General features: G+C 44.2%; 1 protein-coding gene across 8 annotated transcripts in view; it reads right to left on the bottom strand.

Moving 5' to 3' along the window:
• The window catches only part of Fez1 (fasciculation and elongation protein zeta 1 (zygin I)), a 57529-nt gene that overhangs the window by 25481 nt on the left and 11246 nt on the right, over positions 1-20802 (bottom strand). For 4 of the 8 annotated variants that reach the window (XM_030244292.1, XM_030244293.1, NM_001357610.1 and 1 more), the window contains 2 exons: positions 9429-9784; positions 3000-3099 (listed from right to left, as the gene is read on the bottom strand). In XM_030244292.1, the coding sequence (XP_030100152.1) occupies positions 3000-3099; positions 9429-9739 (411 nt within the window). In that variant the 5' untranslated portion in view covers positions 9740-9784. Of the gene's footprint in view, positions 1-2999; positions 3100-9428; positions 9785-19609; positions 19873-20392; positions 20414-20534; positions 20707-20802 lie in introns of those variants that run through there. The other 4 variants (NM_183171.5, NM_001357613.1, NM_001357614.1 and 1 more) reach the window with 4 other exon arrangements.

Below are 20802 nucleotides of genomic sequence, written 5' to 3'. Positions count from 1 at the left end.
TCACAGTCAGCTATTGGATGGATCACAGGGCCCCCAGTGGAGGAGCTAGAGAAAGTACCCAAGGAGCTGAAGGGATCTGCAATCCTATAGGTGGAACAACAATATGAACTAACCAATACCCGCCCCTCCTACCCCCCCCCCCCCCGGAGCTCGTGTCTCTAGCTGCATATGAATCAGAAGATGGCCTAGTCGGCCATCAGTGGAAAGAGAGGCCCATTGGTCGTGCAAACTTTATATGCCTCAGTACAGAGGAACACCAGGGCCAAGAAGTGGGAGTGGGTGAGTAGGGGAGTGGGTGGGGGAGCATGTGGGGGACTTTTGGGATAGCATTGGAAATGTAAATGAAATAAATACCCAATTAAAAAAATAATATTCTGGGGAAAATTAAAAAAAAAAAAAGCAGGGCATGGTGTGTGCATCTGTAACCTCAGTGATTACAGATGGGAAATGGAGACAGGGTCCAGCCAGCCAGCCAATCTACCTGAATCATGGCTCTAGGTCCAGTTAAGAAACCTTGGCTCAAAAATCAATGTGGAGGGCAACAGAGGAAGATACCTTGAGTGGGCCTCTAGCCCCTGCATGAGAGAGTGCGCAAGCACACACACACACACACACACACACACACACACATGCAAGCACGCATGCACGCACGCACGCTCGTGTGCACACACACACTAACCTACAGAAAAAAGTCCAGGCCCAGGTGGGCTCTTTGCAGTAGCCTTTTGAACATTTAAGGAGGAAGCAATATCAATCTAACATTCTCTCTTTTGTTTTAGGTAACTACAAGATACTGTACACATATATACATCAAGAGAAAATGTACAATCAAGAATTCAAAGAGGATGTGAGACCCAGGCTCTGGTGTCACTGTTGAGTGGGTTTGCAGTAAATTATAGCCTCAAAGTCACTGTCTTGCCTGCCAATGAAGCCTGGAGGTCCTGAATATTCTGAATTGTTCATGATTAGAAATCCTAAAAATGATAAGCAGTCAGTTTTTCAACAAGTCAGCCAAATGCAGATCCCTTCGCTGTGCTATTTTGAGCAGTAATCTGCAGATATAGTGCCCAATCAGAGACATCTGCTTCCTGCTCTCTTACTCAGGACCAATTCTTGAGCTCCCCGGAAGATGTGATCTACCACTATACATCAGCTGCCTGAAAAATCATCATTTGCTGACTCCCCAGAGCCATGCCAGCACTTCCTGTATACAAAATTGTCAAACACTCTTCATGGGTGAAACTACAAAATAAAACAGGTAGAAATTGTCTTTTAACATGATCAAAGCCGTTAAATGACTTAACCTTTTGCTATGAGAATACCTCTTGACCACTGAATAGACACTTTACCTGGATATTAGCTCAGTGTTTGTTATTTGTCTCCCCTTGCCCTCCTCAATTTTTGCTGAAACTTCGACTTCCAAAGAGACAAGGGAGGTAGCACCTCAGGTGAGGTGATTAGATATTGCAGGTAGAGCACTCATGGACGGTATTAATGCCTTATGGAATAAGTTAAAGGGGAACCATCTGGTCCCTTCTACCATGTGTGGACTTCAAATAAAGTGCCACCTGTCAACAGATGTTATGCACTTCCCAGAATGAGTCTGCCGACAACTTGATCTTAGACTTCCAGTATTTAAAACTATGGGAAATAAATGCTTATAAGTCACTCAGTCGGAGATACTCTGCTCTGCTGACTAAAATACCACTCATTGTACATATATAGTGAGCCCATGAGGAGCAAGCTGGATCTTCTGAGAGACTACACAATCAGCTCAAAAGGAGTATCTAGCCCCCTTTTTAAAAACACTTTCTTTTTAAGTGTGTGTGTGTGTGTGTGTGTGTGTGTGTGTGTGTGTGTGTGTGTGAAAGCTATTTGTATGAGGGTCTCCACAGAGGTGAAAGAGGTGGAGCTGGAGTTATAGGCAAGTGTAAGCCATCTGATACGGGTGCTAGGAATTGACCTTGGGTCCTCTGCAAGAGCATCAAGTGTTCTTAACCACTGAACCATCTCTACAGCCCCATTGAAGTCCTAAGTAACCCTCAGCACTAGAAAAGGTAAAAGCAAAAGAAAACAACACAATAAAGTCCTAACCACTGTGTAGCCATTTCACCTGAGCCCTTGATCTAACTGTCAAGCTGCCAGCTTCACCAGTGCTCGCTCAAAGCATTGCCGCTGATGGGACTGTGCGGTTCATTTTAGATAGCAAAACCTGATTCTCAAGAGAAAAAAAAAAGCTTTTGTTTGTAAGTCTGATGAGACTAGGGTCTCACCTTGTAGTACAGGCTTGATCAAACGTGGCAATCCTCCTCCCTCAGCTCCCAGAGTGCTGCGATTACAAGTGTGCCACCAGTATACCTGGTTACCTGGCTTTTAAAACAAATTATTTGAAGAGAAGTCTGTGATGGCCACTCCAACTTACTTTGTGGGCCATAACACAGAGATCAGCAGTAGAAGAGCTCTTGTGGGTTGGGAGTGTAGTCACTGGCATTGCGCTTAGCATGTGCAAGGTCCTGGTTCCCAGACTCAGTACCACAAAGAAGGAACAGGTAAACGGGGAAAACCTGTATCCATCTTTTTTTTTTTAAGATTTTTTTATTTTATGTATATGAGTACGTTGTTGCTGTCTTCAGACACACCAAAAGAGGGCATTGGATCCCATTATAGATGGTTGTGAGCCACCATGTGGTTGCTGGGAATTGAACTCAGGACCTCTGGAAGAACAGTCAGTGTTAACTGCTGAGCCACCTCTCCAACTCCCGCCCTTACTCTTTTTATGCTTAACCATTCCGATTGTCTCAGACACACTGAGTTTCCTTCCAACCTTATGCTTTATCTTCCTCAACAGACCCATGTCGGAGGCACTGGCTCTGGTGATGCTTGTTCCCGACAATGACTCTGAACTGTTGCTTTAGAAGCCTATTGAGCTGTTGGACGATTTTCTTGCTGGATTCCATATCTTCCCAACCCTGACTAAATAGGGGGCCCCAGAAAGGTACCTCAATGTCAGAGCTGTTGCCATTCAGAGCTTCAATGTTTGGGTCCCTCCAGTCTTCTGAGAGTGAAGGGATGTAATTGTCTGTCAGAGCATCCCAAACCCTGTAAACAAAGAAAAGCTCTCATTAGCACACATCTGCAGCCAGACCCCGCCTGGAGAAAGGAAGAGCTGGGCCAGGCAAGAGAGAGGCTGCTGTGTGTGCCAGGCTGAGGTCATCTGCCTTCCAGCATGCAGGAGCAGCAGCTGAAATACAGAATTAGAGTCAAATCCAGAAGCAAAAGCTATGAGTATGGAGCCCTGTCCAGACACTTCAGAGAGAAAGGTAGTTGGTTTTGCTTAGGGATTAGTATGCACCCCAACCATACAGTTTATTTCTGAGCCTCAGAAATATCCCTGTTCCTTTCCATAGTCTGAGAGAATCAAAGGGTAGAGGAAGGGATTGGGCCAAAACCCTAGCTGAGTCTCATTAAGATTGGATGGCACATTTCAACTTCGGAGGCCTCTAACCTTCTATCAGGAATCAGCTCCTTGATATCTAATGTAGGCAAAAAGGATAGCACCAATATTGTAACTGCTCACTTCTTTCTCAAAACACTCTAGGAGCACACAGTGACACAACGCTCTCTTCTCCTGTAGAGTTTAAAGGGGCAGTGTTTCCATTATGGATCCTAAGGCAAATGTACAAAACAGGAAAAAGCCCAGCATGGTGACACCTCTAACCCCAGCAGCACTCAGTGGATCTCTGTTAGTTTGAGGCTAGTCTGCTCTGCATATTAAGTTCTGAGAAGGGATGAGTTTTTAAAAAAATTCTGACATCACAACTTATCGGGAAGATGAGTGAGTTAGTAGGCACCTGAGCACAGACACTTGAAATCAAATACATAACAATAAGGTTACCTTTTTGGTATAAGGTATGTGGACACATTAAAAAAAGAGAGAGATTTTCCCAGAAAATAATATAGAAAACTGGCAATTAAATTAAAAAAAAACTTGTGAAAACAATTTCTTAAGAGGAAGACATCTGCTTGAAATTTTTCTGTCATACAAGAAAGCACTTGGAAAGTCATCAAGCTCATGAGACAGCTACTCAGCAGGATTTCAGAGCCTATTTCCTGTGTGTGTATGGATGGATTCACAGTGTGTGTGTGTGTGTGTGTGTGTGTGTGTGTGTGTGTGTATACTGGAGGATAACTTTGGGTATCTTCTATTGCTCTTCATCACATTTTGAGACAAAGTCTCTTGCTGAACCAACCGTTTTGGCTAGGCTTGCAGGCTTTTGCGTTCCCATGACCCACCTGCCTCTGCCCCTTCAACACTAAGGTTTCACACGAACCCTCCCGGCACACTCAGCTTTTTACATGGGTGCTGGGGAATCCAAACACAGCTCCTCAAGCCTGTGCAGCAGGCACTTCATCCACTAAGCCATCTCCCCCACTCTGGAGCCTGCTTCTTAAACCATGGGTGATATCCCAATTACTGTCAGGCACTGTTAAAGCTGTATAAATAATCCAGGCCCCACCGGAATTGTGGAACCAAGGAGAAAATATGACTTGCTAACTCAAAGAAAATGCTCCAACCACCACACCCTCTGCAAAGGTCATGGGGCCTATGCTTACATCACTGTGCTACATTAGTGCTTTGGGAATGAACACTCCTTTAGCTATGTCCATACAGGAAATGCTGGAGAAGTGAGGTTCAGCAAAGTCCAAAATAGGCTGTGCCTTTTGTTCCTGTCGGGAAGCTGGAATCTTAAGGGACTGCCTACCTTCTATTGGCCTTGAGACTGTGTAAGTCCTGAAAGTGGCAGTAGAATCATTTAATCTAGTTTTTCCGGAAGTGGGCTAGGTAGGCATTTGGAAAATGATGCTGTTTGAGTGTGAGCAGCCCCTGTGGAGTAGTAGTACAAACACATGTATGTCTATATGTTGCAAGTCTGAAACTGGCAACTTATCATTAGGGCTACATCAGTCCTGATAAACACACACACACACACACCTATACCTCTAGACTGACAATACGATACTCAGCTCAAAGGGTTAGTTTAATTTTAAATTAGTAACAAATTCCATAATTTCCTTCAGTTAGCCATTTCCCAAGTCCAACAATACAAAGTTCACCCTTACACATGTTAGTATGAATACACATTTGTAGTTCATATCTTTCCACAACATTTTTCATTTCTCTCAAATATGTAAATAGAATAAACAATATCTCTCCCTTGTACTCTTCCTTCCTTCCTTCCTTCCTTCCTTCCTTCCTCCCTCCCCTCTCTCTTTCTCTCTTTCTTTCTTTCTTTTTTCTTTTTTGGCAATAGGGTTTCTTAGTGTAGCCCTGGATGTCCTAAAATTTGCTTTGTAGACCAGGCAGGTTTCCAGCTCATAGAGAACTACCTGCCTCTGCCTCCCAACTGCTGGGATTAAAAATATGTGCCACTACCACCTAACTAGAAAACTATAAAACATTTACTAAACTTCCATCTAAAGTATGTCTAGTTATAGTTTATTTATTGGGTAGACTTTGATTTTAACATTATCTTTAGTTCATAATATCCATCTGAAGAATGGGAAGCAACCATTGCTCCCAAATGTTTACACTTCTGTAGAGCATAGCAAGGGCTAAGAACAACCCCAATGAGACAAAGGTGGGTGAGAGCTGCCACTCCTATTTTTAGTATGCTTTGGTTTTGTTCTCCACTCCCAGTTTGCAGTGGCTTTTAAAAGTTTCTAAAGTCCAGGCCCATCTTTTATAACAAGGGAGAGGAGTGACCTCGTGTACATAAAGAAGAGATTCTGGCCCAGTGGTCATGGTGTAATCCCAGTACTCAGGTGGCTGAGGCAGGAGGATCCAGGCCAATCTGGTCTATGTAGCAAGATCCTGTTTCAATATCTAAAAAGGTAAGGGGATGAGGAGAGGAAGAAGGGGAGCAAACGAGGGAGGGGGAAGGGGAAGAGTGAGAAGGAGAAAGAGGAGAGACAATAATGAAACATTTTCTGAATTCAAAACCATATAGATCGATAGATCGATAGATAGATAGATAGATAGATAGATAGGTAGGTAGGTAGGTAGATAGATAGATAGATAGATAGATAGATAGATAGATAGATAGATAGAGAATATATACAATTTAAAATCTGGCTTTTTAAATGTATGTTTAAAGACAGTGTCTCTTACAAACAAGCCTGTCCTGGAACTGATTATGTAGCCCAATCTGACCTTGAATTTGCCATTCCCTTGCCTCTTCCTCCAAAGAGTGACCATTACAACATGTGTCACCATATCCAGGCAACTCTCCTTTAATACCAGAATTTCCATGCCTCGAATCAGAAATCCACTGATCAGTCAATTCCCTACTGGCCAAATAGGTCCAAACCACAGAAATAAAGACTTGCAGGCAATTACTGCATTTCCTCTGTGGTTTGTGCTTTCTGAAAGAATCTCATTCAGCCAAGAATCCCTTTGTTTTATTTTGGGCTTCAACTCTTTATCTCTAATTCCACTCAAAATACTTCCAACTTCTTTGTGGATGAACATCTCTCTAAATGCTAAACCTGAGGAAGTGATCGCAGTAATACTAGGGGAGACTTACAACCAGGTTAGACTTTGAGTCATCCTTTTCCTTGGCTTAGTCATAATTCCACAGGTGAAAGATCTGGATACTGTCTGCAAAACAAAGTGTGCAATGTGATTCTGGTTTTTATCTTGGATTTCACAGAGGCTCTAGATGCACCAAGTGCTTAGTAAGTGCAGTGTCTGTTTCTCTCTTCCTCCCCTTCTACTCCCCACATCTTCCTCTACCTCTAGCTCAGCAATTATCCAACCCCAGTCTCTTAGCTGAGGCATCAATGAGGCAGTCAAGGCAGAAAAATGCCTGCGGAGAGCCCCACTAATCCCACATGATGGTAATTAACGTTGAGTACCCTCTGCTAATGCACCAAGAGGGAGTGAGCAGTGCTCACAGGGCTTTCACCTTTCATAGGCAGAGGAAGAGTTCTGACGCAAAGAGATGGTAAGCTGGAAGCAAGACAACAGAAACTGGACTCATTTTTAAATGCCATTTTCAGAACACGTCCTGGGTGAGGAAAGAAGCCAGGCTCTTTGTAAGCCCTTAGCCCTGCTTTGTTAAGATTGAGTTCTAGGGGTTTCAAAAATGAGCATCCAGGCAATCTACTAGAGTTAAGTGACTTGACTAAGGCCACACAGAGCGTATCCAAATTAGAATTCATACTTTCTGAGTTTCTAGTTCATTTCCTGGTGCCTTAAAAAGAAAAGAGCAGGTCCTATCTAGCAAAGCCCAGCAGCCTTCCTTCTTACTTAACAGAAGTTCAGCAAACTCTAAATGGCCCAGAGTTTTGAAAGAACTAGTTGGAAACATTAAAATGGAATTGAAACATACAACCCACCATTATAGCTCTGGTCACTGGAGTGAAAAGCATGATTATGGACCTAGGGCTAGCATTAATTAAAGGGAGAAGAGCAGCCTAGAAAGACAGTGCATGGACCTACAAGGTTACTTACTGTTATTCAAGCAGCACACTCAGTAGTATCTATTTCATTTAAAAATATGATCAGATCACTAACTACACACCAAGTCCTCTGCGGTTGGGGAAGGGTATATAACAGTGAAAAAGACAGGCCATGTACAGCTCCTGTACTTTCAAAGGGGCAGCACTATCAATTTTCAAATCATCAGGCACGCCTTTCCCCATCAGAATCTTCTAGAATGTATTTCTTACTCTATTATTGCGCATGGTTCTATCTGTTCTATTCAAGTCCAGAAACAAAAAAAAAGGGGGGGACCTGGGAAGTAGATCAGATATAGCATAGCTGTCTAGCATGTGTAAAGCCCTAGCTTGGACACTGGCACGGGTGGGAGGAATGGAGCACAGCTGGTCCTAATAAACATTTTTTGTGTGTGTGATTTCTAAAGAAGAATTGATGCATATTTTATCTGCACAGAAATTCATGCATGTTCTTCTAAATCTCTAAAACAGTTTAAATGCTTTTGGGGGGAGGGAGGACTAGATCACATGTATTCCAGTTGACCTTAAATAGGGCATATGTAGCTGACAGTGACCCTGAACTTCTGACCCCCCTGCATCTACCTCCGGAGGGCTGGGATTGCAGCCATGAACCACAATACCCTGTTCCCTTGGTGCCTGGGATGGAACCTAGGGCTTCATGTGGGCTAGGCAAGCATTCTATCAACAGAGCCAAGTTCCCAGTCTTAAAATGCTCTTCTTTCTGTAACAACTGCCTCTCCTCCTAGCCTCCCTCTCTTCAGGTAATGCTTCCCTTCAATTCTTTCCCTTCACAGCTATTAAGGCTCTGGAAGTCTGCTAATAAGCAACACGGGAAATATGCTCAAGCACTCAAGAAACACACCACCTAGTTTCTCCTTCGTTTGTCCAGGTCTCTCAATTCACTTGTGAACTTCCAGGCCTGGCAGTTATAAACAATTTTGAGATTTGTAATTCTGTAGACCAGACTGGCCTCGAACTCAGAAATCCTCCTGCCTCTGCCTCCCAAGTGCTGGGATTAAAGGCGTACATCATCACCACTGCCCAGCTAATTTGGGTGTTTCTTGAGACAAATTGTCCAGTTTATGATTAGCCCATCACAGTTAATTAATTATCTTCCAGTCCCTGTTTTTAATAACTGGTAAGGTTACCACAGAGAAGAAAGAGAGGCTGCAGGATGGTTCAGTGGGTTAAAGTACTTCCCACCAACCCTGGTGTCACCAGTTAAATCCCTGGGACCCACACGGTAGAAGGAAACAGTTGTTCTCCAACTTCTACGCTTGCATGGTGACCTGTGTGTGCCCATACCTATATATATATATATTTTTAAAAAACATAAAGAGAAAAAGAGGACCTGGAAAGATGGTTCAGCAGGCTAGAGAACTGGTTGATCTTCAGAAGAACCTGGTTCAATTCCCAGTGTTCACCTGGCCGCCCACAACCATCTACAATTCCAATTCCAAGGGACCCGACATTCTATTCTGGCCACTCTGGTCACAAAGCACATGTGTGATACAGATATTTAGATACAGACAAAACACCCACAAACACACAAAATAAATAAATAAATAAATCTTTAAGAAAATAAAAAAGAGAGAGGTGGGGGGGGGAGGGAAGAAGGGAGGAAGGGGAAGCTAGATTCCCCACATTTTCTTGTGCTTAAAATTCTGTTTTGTGTTTAGAAAAACCTAAATCCTTCATTCCTCTAAAGTTCCAATCCAAGAACGCTTTCTTCAGCTGACTACAGAGGGACATCTAGAGAATCATGTTAGCTGTTACCGAGGTACTGCCTCTGCCTCACACAAGGACATTAGTCCAGTCCACGTAAACTCGTAGGCGGAAGCTAGCTCTAGGCCAAAAAGGCCGACTACGGATTTGGTCTGGTGCAGGAGAGGGTAGCTAAGGCTTCTTACTCCTCATCCCGAAGAGTCTCCTCCTCCTCCTGGATCTGCAGCTGGTTCTTCACTGGAGCCAGGCTCTCCGTCTTGGCGTTGTAGTTCCGAAAGCAGACATTGAGCTTCTCATCAAATTCATTCACGAGGTCCTCCATGGACTTGAAGCTGATTATTTCGGAAGAAAAATTCTCAAGCTCAGAGAGGGAAGGGTCCTCCAGGTGATGAGGAGATGTGCCATACAGACACTGTGGCTTTTCCTCTGGCTCCTCAGTGCAACTGGGCCTGATATCTTCAAACTCTTCATCCAGACTCACCAGTGGGGCCTCCATCCTGGCACCGAAGTACAATGACAGCAACTGTCAAGATCTGTTTCCCTGGAAGAAATACACAGGGCAGTGTGAGTTTGGACTGGGCTTTTGTGCCAGTTCTGCGGAGGAACCAGATCACATCTTCCATTACTCTATGTCCCTTGGAAAACAAAGACTCCTTCTCTCCGTGCAAAACCTAGATTTTAAAAAAATGCTTAGGAAAGCAGAAGGGGAACTGTTTGATAAGAGGAAAGGGACGCGTGGGAGGGTGACTGGGGACATGGAAAGGTAAGGGAAGGTCAATGTGACCAAAGCATGTGATATAAATTGGGAAAAGACCATAAGGAAGAACAGTTATCATTTTGTATAATTAATATATGCTAATAAAACGTGTCTAACAAAATAAGAGGCGTATCCTGGGGCTGGAGAGATGGCTCAGAAGGTAAAGTGCTGCCACATAATCCTGAAGACCGGAGCTCAGATCCTCAGCACACACATCAAGTTGGGGTTATAGCAGTGTATGTCTGACTCCAGTGCTTTAGGGTGATGATAGGCTGATGACTCACAGGCCAGACAGCCTAGCTGAAACAGTAAGCTTCAGGTTCAGTGAGAGACCCTGCTTCACAAAATAAGATGGATTCCCTTGAGTACCGTTAGCCATGTGGCCTCGGCAGCACATTTCTGATCTACACTATTGCTTTGCTTTGAACAAAGTTTCCTCGTATCTTTGGTGGGGGCGGGGGGGGGGGACAAAACTAAGGTGGAGAAGCAATTGAGGAAACCCTGTGGCCATCAACCGCGGTTCTCCACATGCACCCACACTGGTAAGCACACCTACGTATACACATGTGCATACAGGATATGCCACACACACAATACCACCAACACCACCATCACCATCACCACAACCAGCAGCAACAACAGCAGATTACCCTTTACTTAAGTAGCTATGGCTTCTAAAGTTGCTTACTACGATGCTCCTAAGTAGTTCAAATATTATTTCATATTTTCATAAGATGAGCAACGGAACAGAGTGAACTCTGGAGCTGCCAAAAAGGCACAGTGATGAAGTACGCAGCTCCCAAGCCAGGATACCCAGGTTTGTATTCTTGTATCCCTATCAGCTATGAGCATAAGCAAATTACTTAACCTCTTCTTTTTCAAGCCAGTAACAACAGGATCTACCTCATAGGTTTGTTATAAGATTAATGGAGTGAACACAGCTCTAAAACGTGCCAGGGAAATGATTAATGCCAATGTTATTCAACATTTTCTCTTATTATTAGTCATAGGTCCACACTCTTAACCATGTGCTCAAAAAGTCTAGGGTAGTGGTAAGTGCTGTTGTTGTCATTGTAGCTGCCCCTCCTCCTCTTCCTCCTCTTCCTCCTCCTCCCCTTCCTCCTTCTCACACCTCATCATCATCATCATCCCCTCCTCTCCTCCTCTTCCTCCCATTCTCCTCCTCTCTTCCGCCTCTTCTTCCTTCCCTCCTCCTCCTCCCCTCCTTCCCCTCCCCCCCCCCCCACGTTTCTGTACTGGGATTACAGCTTGTGCTATTATGCTACCAGACATAGTTTAGACATCATTTGTTTTTCACAACTCCCTATATCAAAACCCAACTTGACCTAACGTTACTTGACAATAAAACCTAATATGAATACAAAGCTGCTTATGGTCTCAATTTATCCCATTGAAAGTGTTTTGCTGAAGAAATATTAATTTTTTAAATCATCGACAGAAATGAAAGTGTAACTTAGTGGCAGAACACAAGGTTAGAATATGTGAGGGCCTATGTTCCATCCTTAACACCAATGCACTACAAAGTATCTGTTGGTGTTTTATGCGTTTCTAGGATTTATTTTTTAATAGATTTATGTATTTATTTATTTGGGTACACTGGAACTGTCTTCAGACTCAGCAGAAGGGGACATCAGATCCCATTATAGATGGTTGTGAGCCACCCTGTGGTTGTGAGGATTGAACTCAGGACCTCTGGAAGAACAGTCAGTGTTCTTAAGCTCTGAGCCATCTTCCCCTGACCTTTTTGTTTTGTTTTGTTTTGTTTTTTGATTTTTGTTTTTTTGAAACAGGGTTTCTCTGTGTAGTCCTGGCTGTCGTGGAACTCACTCTGTAGACCAGGCTGGCCTCGAACTCAGAAATACAGGATTTATTAGTGATACAAAATCTCTTTCCTTAGCCGGGCGTGGTGGCGCATGCCTTTAATCCCAGCACTCGGGAAGCAGAGGCAGGTGGATTTCTGAGTTCGAGGCCAGCCTGGTCTACAGAGTGAGTTCCAGGACAGCCAGGGCTATACAGAGAAACCCTGTCTCGAAAAACAAACAGACAAAAAACCAAAACAACAACAAAAAAACCTCTTTCCTTAACCCATGGGACCAGGCCTGTTTCAGAATTTAGTTTTTGAGGGGAGTAACTGCATTTTCTGCACTTGATCCACTGTGCTCTGAGGTAAAGAGCTCTCTTTCTTTGTCTTTTTTCGCAGCCCAACACTGTGGCACTTGCACCTGAAGTAGTCACAGCTGCTCAAGATGCAGGATATCTTGAATCCAGGACTAGGAACCAGGACTAGGATATCAGGAACTTGGGGCTAGCCTGTGATTGATTGTCTTCTAAGAAATAAAGACCTGGGGATATGGGTCAGTAGGAGAGCACTTACCTAATATGTGAGGATCCCTGTGTATGATCCCTACCACCATTCTACCCACTTTTTAAAAATCTACACAAAATATGGCTAAGCTTTTGGTTAGGAATACACATATAATTCTAGCATTTGGGAATCTGAGGTACGAAGCCTGTCTCAAATTCCAGGCCAGTCTGAGTTACAGAGTAGTTCCAGGCCAACCTGGAAAACCAGAGTGAGAGATACCCTGTTTCAAGGAGCTAGGAGGAAGGGAAGGGTAGGACTAGATCCATATACTCCAATGGCCAAATACATATCCATCTTGGATAATGGATGTTGGCTACCCACTTAGGCATCCTTCTAAACCCTTACAGTTCGGTGACTCCTACCCACTCAGGCAGTCCTAGCTGTCTTCAACCATGATTTATGCTTCAATTCCCACATCTAGGGCCTTTCCCAATTTTAGTGTAAATTCCACGAAGACACAGATGTCCTCTGGATATCCTCCATGTCTCTAGCACACTCATTGCCCTGTGGCCAGGCAATTGATCAATGCGTGCTCATTGAGAAATGATCTTCTGCCCCATACATAGTTTCCAGGAGCATCGCAGTCTGTCACCTGTCTATACTTGCCTAACTTCCTTCCTGGGAACTAGAAAGGTAACTCAACTTTTCTCTTCTGGTCTGCATGATTCCTGATCAGTCAGATGTGTAAACTAGAACCATATCAACAGGTATCAAAAGTCATGGGGTTTGTCTAGTGAATCCTTACTCCCTAGTTCTACCTACAAAACTAAACTCTAAGCAAGGCAGAGAGCATGCTGGGTGAGAGCTGGCCCTTACTGGGATTTTGCTGAAATGAAGCCAGTTACCATGGCATCAAAATACACTCTGAGCATTTAAAGTTTACAAAGGCTAATATAGGATAATTATAGGAAGGCTCTGCCAGCCAGGAATGGTGCAGTATGTCTATATCCCCAAAACTCAGGGGCACAAGCAAATAGCCCCTGACTGGTTTATGCAGTGAGCTTCAGGCTAGCCAGGACCACATAGTAAGACTACATGCCAAAAAACAAAAACAAAGAGCAAGAAGAAAAATACAGAAGAAAAGAACAACAATGAATGCTGGCAAAAAAACAAAAAAACAAAAAACAAAAACAAAAACAAAAAAACACATAAAACAAGGTTGGAGGTGTAACTCAGTGGTAGAAGCCCTGATTTTCATCCGTTCCTGGCTAGTTTATTGTCAATTTGAGTTATTTAGGCAAGGGGGCTCAAAATTGAGAAAATTCTTCCATAAGATTTGCGTCTAGACAAGCTTACAGTTTATTTTCTTAATTAGTGATTGATGTGGGATGGCCCAATCCACTGTGACCTGTGCCACCCACCCCCTCAGGCACGTGTAGGTCATATAAGCAAGCAAGCTGAGCAGCATGAATAGCAGGCCAGTAAACAATGTTCCTCGAAGACCTTTGCTGCAGTTCCTGCTTCCAGGATCCTGCCTGAGTTCCTGCCCTAACTTGCTTGATGATGGACTGTGATGTGGAAATATAAACAAAGACACACTGGGCTGTGGTGGTGTATGCCTTTAATCCCAGCACTTGGGAGACAGAGACAGGTGGATTTCTGAGCTGGAGGTTAGCCTGGTCTACAGAGTGAGTCCCAGGACAGCCAGGGCTATACAGAGAAACTCTGTCTCGAAAAAAAAAAAAAACCATAACCAAACCAATCCAAAACAAAAACAACCAAACAAACAAACAAAACCAAAAACACTTTACTCCCCATGTTGTTCTTAGTCACTGTGTTTCGTCACAGCAGTAGGAACCCTAACTAAGACCATTCTCAACACAGAAAAAGGAGATGCTGCCAAGACTCATAAGTGCAGTGGCTGGCTGAGTGGCATGTATCCCAGGTTTGATTTCCTTATGAATTACTATAAAAATACTGGCACAGAGCAAAATGAGCTTGGGAAGCTCATTTTAATAGCTTTATAATCTTAATTATAGAAACATATTTACTTAATCCAAAATACGACTATATTAATACATAATTCATATTAAAAATACAGAGCCAATTTTGAGGGGGGATTGTTTGTTGTTGTTGTTGTTGTTGTTTTGTTTGTTTGTTTTTTCCAGACAGGGTTTCTCTGTATAGCTCTGGCTGTCCTGAAACTCACTTTGTAGACCAGGCTGGCCTCAAACTCAGAAATCTGCCTGCCTCTGCCTCCCAAGTGCTGGGATTAAAGGCATGTGCCACCACACCCGCAGAGACATTTTTTAAACTAAGTCATTTTATAGTTACAGTCTTTCTTTAGACTAGCCTCCTTGCATGTACTAAACAGCTATGCATGCCTACTGGTCACTAAGAGATTTCATAACACACACACACACACACACACACACACAAGAACAGAAAGAAATAGGAAGTTCCAGGCTGCCTGGCTACACAAGTTCAATGTTACCCTGGCAACTTAGTGAGATGCTGTATTAAAAAACAAACAAACAAACAAACAAACAGAAAAACCAACAACCCATATCAGTTTTCAGATGTGAGTAGATAACCTGGAGAAGCCATAACAACCAGAAAAGCAAAAACGTACTGTGAGACATGAGGAAGGAGTGCTTAAGGGGAATAGGAGGATACAAGTGATACAAAGGCACAAAGGAGGAAATGAGAACATCCTTTTGAGTTGTTGGTAAAAAGAATCCGTAGATTCCCCAAACTATAGAGGCTATCATATTGCCCTTGGATGCCCATCAGAGGTTAAAGGTAAGTTCTTAATTGCTGAAAACACTGTGTATTCAGACAAAGGACTTGGGGTTGTATGAGCTCTGTCTGACCTGAAATCCCCCTCCCTAAGAACTATCTTTCACAGTACCAAAAGGTGCTATGCTAATCGCCAACAGAGGGAAGCAAACAATATTCCTACCTATGAGCTGCAACAATGACCAGCATAGCAAGAGATCCCTAAAGGTGCAACAGTGATATTCATATCTTAATGGTAACCAATAGTTGTCTAATTAGACTTAGGGTCTGCTCAATAGGAGGGAAATAATCCCTGGCACTGAAAACCAATAAACTAGATAATGAGGCTGTGGATCTTAAAGAAGAAGAGTCTACTACTGCCACTTTACTAAACCAGCAGAAAGGTCAAGGTCATTCTCAACTATATAACACATTTGAGGTCAGTCTGGGTTATATGAGACCCTATCAGAAGAAAGAAAGAAAGAAAGAAAGAAAGAAAGAAAGAAAGAAAGAAAGAAAGAAAGAAAGAAAGAAAGGGAAAGGAAAGGAAAGGAAAGGAAAGGAAAGGAAAGGAAAGGAAAGGAAAGGAAAGGAAAGGAAAGGAAAGGAAAGGGGAAGGCAGGGAAGGAGAGAGAGAATAGAAGAGAAGAAGAAAGAGACGAAGAAGAGAAGGAAGAGGAAGAAGAGTTGTTCAACACAGAGAAAAACACCAATTGAAGGACAAAGTGGACGGGGGAAAAGTGAGAAGGTGTAGAAATCCCAATGATGGGTCAGAAAGTGAAAGGAGTCCCTGGGAATTCTGATGTTAGGTGACGGAGATCTAGAATGACTGAAGCTCAGCCCAGAGGAACCATTGTAGACAGTAAATGAGCCAAGAGTAACTCAAGGTACCAAGAAAGGGGCAGAAAATTCAAAGGATGAAGACACTGTGCACACCAATAAACTAAGAACAACAAGTCACTGGGGCAGTGAAGATATTTAGTAAAGACATTTTAAAAGGGAAAAATAGTTTAGTAAAAATTTCACCATCAATTTAAAAGTAAACTATGTAAACAACAGAGTTGTCCAGGTTCATAAAGGAAGGTGCCAGGCAGCTCTGAGAAATAGCAGTTTAAAAGGTTGGGAATAGAGGTGCTGGAGAGATGATTTGGTGCATAATAGTCCCTGATTTAATTCCCAGCACCCACACGGCTGCTCACTACAATCTGTTAACTTTAGCCCCAGAGTGTCCTACACCCTCTTCTGGCAGACTTGGACACTGCAAGAACATGGTGCACATACATACATGCTGGAAAACATCCACACATAAAATGAAAAATGGGGAAAAAAAAGAATTTTGGGAGTATTTGGGAAAAGGTGTTGCAAAATGAAGCCCTAAAATTTCTGACCATGGTGAGAGAGAGAATGAGAGAGAGAGAGGAAGGGAAGGGAAGGGAAGGAGAAGGGGAGGGGAGGGGAGGAGGGAGGGGAGGGGAGGGGAGGAAGGAGGGGAGGGGAGGGGAGAAAGGAAGGGGAGGAGAGATGGAGGAAGAGTAGAAAAGATCTGTGCCAATGAAGACTATGGTGGTCTGTTATCTGAGAATCCAGACCTTATCTTATCTACCTTAGCTGTGAGAATTTGTGCAAACTATCTGCTTGTTGTGCCTCTGTTTCCTCATCTACTAAATGTGGTTTAAAATAGTGTTTGTGGGGCTGAAAGATGGCTCAGTGTTTAAGAGCACTTGCTTTTGTAGAAGACCTAAATTTGGATTCCAGCACTCGCAACAGGCCCCAGTAACTCCAATTCCATGCTATCTTCTGGCCTCCAAGGCTCCCCACATACATATGTGCATACCACCATGCGCAAGCACATACACACATAAGAAAAACATTTTAAAATAATAATAAATAGGGACTGAAAAGGTGGCTCAGTGGTTAAGAGAACTTAGTGTTCTTGCTGAACCTTGGTTTGATTCCCAGCACCCACATGGCAGCTCACAATCTTCTGGGTAAGGGGATTTCTAACTCCCTATTCTGACCTCCAAGGGCACTAGGCATGCATGTGGTACACAGACATATATGTAAGAAAAACACTCATACATACAAAGTGAATATATCTAAAAACTTGTTTAAATAATAAATAAAGTTACATCTGAAGGCTATTTGGCTTTCCTCAGAAAATCAGGATATACTACTTACATGAAAGTGTGGAGGCCAGAAGTGGTGGCTCACAGCTCTAATTCAAACACTCAGGAGATAGTGGCAGGCAACTCTCTGTGAGTTCAAGACCACCCTGGTCTACATAGTGAGTTCTAGGTCATCCAGGGTTGCATTTTTTAAACGAAAGAAAAAATATCCCTGCCATTATATGTAGTGCATGCTGCTTCGAAATTGCTGGAGGGATTTGGGAATCTTTTTCATCAAGGCTTTTTAAAATTCATTTTGTCAAAATTTCCTGGATCACAGGCCTCATTTCTGAGAGATTCAAAAGCCAGTCAGTTAACTTCAGATACTTAAACTTCCTTGAAATGGGTGTTTCTCTCTGGGAGTGACAGGATCTAGGATAAGAAGGTGATGCTAGCAAGGATACTGATTCCATCAGCAAGCAACAACAGACAACCCAACCAGAATCCAGGACTGAGGCCACCTGAAGCCATTTGTGGTGATGCACACTCGAAATCCTAGCACTGGGTTGACGGTGGCAGAAAGACTTGATGGCCCTCCCTGGCTACATAGCATGTTCCACCAGGCTTGGGGATGCATGAAAGCCTGCCTCAATCAAGCACGTCAACAAACGTACTGAGCTTGGAATGCTGGAAAACCAAACAGAGATAAGTGCTTAGGAGTTGGAAGGTGTCTTAGTGGTTAAGAGCACATACCGACTTCGATTTCCAGCACCCACATAGGGTGGCTCACAAATGCTTCTAACTCCAGCTTTGGGGTCATCCAATGACTCTGGCTTTCAATGCCCCCTGAACTCATATGGCCCCTGCACACATACACATAAGTAAAAATAATCAAAATAAAATGGAGTATCAAAAAGAGAGTATATTTGACTCAGACAACCCCTAAAGAATAAAAATATACCTACAAAAACTATAAAAAGAAATAGGCCTCTAGATGTTCTGTCGGTTAAAAGTGCTCACCCTGCACACGTGACGACCTAAGTCTGCTCCCTGGATCCCACAGTAGAACTAATTTCTGAAATTTGACCTTTGTGCTGTGTGGCACATTCACGTCTACACTCACACACACACATCACATACACACAGCCAATACTTTTTAAAAATAAAAGTTTAAAAAAATGGCTATAAAAGAAGACATGGATATCAAGGTTCAGAGTCCAGAAACATTGTTAGTTGAAACAATCTATAATATTGTTTTCAATCTATAGTATTGGTTTTTCAGCAACTCATCACCCAGGAGCCGTGAGGTACTCTGTGAATGATCAGACAGATGATGCTAAAACTGAGCTTGTATATTGGGAATTTGTATTAACATGGTTTCTAACCTGAGTGGAGCATTTGTATCTGGGGCTGTGGCAGAGTAAATGAGAGTCAAACCTCAAGAAGGGGTTCCCAGGCTTGGAGTGCTGGCATATCCCATTCATTTGGCCCCCCTACCTTCTTTCTCTAGTCCATCTTCTTTTCTATTCCTCTAGGTAGACTGCTTTCACTTCTCATCTGAAACGTCTGAAGTAACCCTGCATCCTTCCATCCTGGCAAGTTTGCTGGCTCCTCAGCCTTAGCTTCTCTCCAAGTCCTCCTCCCTTAAAAGCTAACGTTAAGGCTACAGGAGCAACTAAGCCACAGAGCGTTTGCCGCGCATATGTGACATCTAGGGTTCTGTCTTCACACCTCCCACCCTCCTGCCACACACACACACACACAAGTTAATGTTAATAAAAGGAATAGCCATCTTCTTTGTGATTCCAAAATAAATAAATATGTGAAAATGGCAGAGAGGGATCATGGGAAACTCGTCTTTTTATTATTGAACACAATCCAGGACTATAGTGTAAGTGTTCCATACAATCTATTCCACTTATTAGGACTCCAAATATGTGGTGTAATTTAGAAGAGGAACGCACAGTCCTCAACAGACACTCGGAAGGAAACATGGGAAAAAGCCTCTCCCTGCAGCCTAACAGTACAGAAGCTGCAGCTTGGGTCTGCAGTACAAGTCCCCAGTCTGCTTCACTGAGCTGAATGCATGGTGGATGAGAGGGAGATTTCATCGTGCCTCCCCTGCTGGGCCTCTTTGCACCTCCACACATGCCATCCCATCTCCCTGGTCTTTCCATCACTTGTTCTGTAGACCAGTTGACTCTGTGCTTCCCCTCCCATTCCCATATAGATCCTTAAAATGCCCTCTGTTATCCACTTCCAGACTCCCACTGCTCTTCTGCAAAACCTGGCTAGTATAAGCTGTCCATTTTGCCAGAAAGAATAAATACTCATTTGCACATGGCTCAGCAACCCCTTCACCGGACTCGGTACCCTCCCCCCCCCTTCTGTTCCATTCACCTCCATTTCAGACCTCCTCTCCCTCTTCTGTCGGAGTAAAGAAAGGCTCTTCTAGGCAGCACAATGGCTGGCACTCTGAGGATGCACGGCTCATCCCACGCAGCCCCTGCTCATACTCCACTGTCTTCCCTTTGCCAAATAAGACCTGGTCACCGGGATGGGTGAGTCGTACTTGGAGACAAGATGCAAAGGGAAAGACAAGAGGGCAAGAAGAACGGATTGTATAACACCCCTTCAGCTGAACCTCCGCTCTGCAGCACCCTGGGCCCCAAGGATGAGGGCGGGCTCTGCACACTCCTTTTCGTCACACTCGTCCTTTCTCCAACCTGCTCTGTGTAGTAAAACAATCGCTCCCAGAGGACTGCAGCCAGAGGGTCTGACACTGCGAGAATGCCCCGTCTGAGGAAGGCTCCACACGCCGCGGAGGGGCACAAGTAGATTGCAGGATCAGATTCGTAGGGACAAAGATGATTTTGAGACGCCTAAGATAAGCGGAACACATAACGGTCCTGGAATGACATATGGAGTCCACATTGCTCCAGCACCATCAGATAGGGTTTCCCGGCACTGTGTTGCACATGAACACACACACACACACACACACACACACACACACACACACACACACACACACACGATGCTCTGAGATGATGCTACCAGTACCCACTCCGGGGCCCTTGAGCTTGAGCTCCCGCAAGACTGGGAAAGACCAGGACGACGGCCCACGAACCCTTCTTTTTACTTCTGAGGAAAAGACCCAGAGGAGATGAGAGTAGCGCATACCCGAGGAATCCTATGAGAGAATCTCCAATCCTCTGGTCTTCTTCACCACCCGAATTCGACCCCCCCCCCCCCCACACACACACACACCCGCCCCCAGGACTGGGGCTAGTCCAGACTAAGATCGCCTTTCCCACCACCGCACCTGAGCGGGTCCTGGAGGAAGGAATCGGATCCCAGGGCTCAGCCAGACATCCCCAACCACCGACTAGAGGTGGCCCGGTGCAGCACAACGTCAGCGGGCAAGCCAGCCAGCGAGCGCTCCCCCGCTGCTCCGGCTGCGCCTGGTCCCCGCGCTCGTGCCCGGGCTCCCGGAGGCGCGCCCGCACTCGGGAACCCGCCTAACGGGCGCGCCCAGGGCCTGAACGTCATCCTGTCGTGAACACTCATAGCTTCCTTAGAGCACGTGGACC

Source organism: Mus musculus, chromosome 9 (genome assembly GCF_000001635.26).
Source record: "Mus musculus strain C57BL/6J chromosome 9, GRCm38.p6 C57BL/6J".
NCBI lineage: Eukaryota > Metazoa > Chordata > Mammalia > Rodentia > Muridae > Mus > Mus musculus.
Note: the sequence above shows the minus strand (reverse complement) of the source record. Positions and strands in the feature narration are given on the sequence as shown.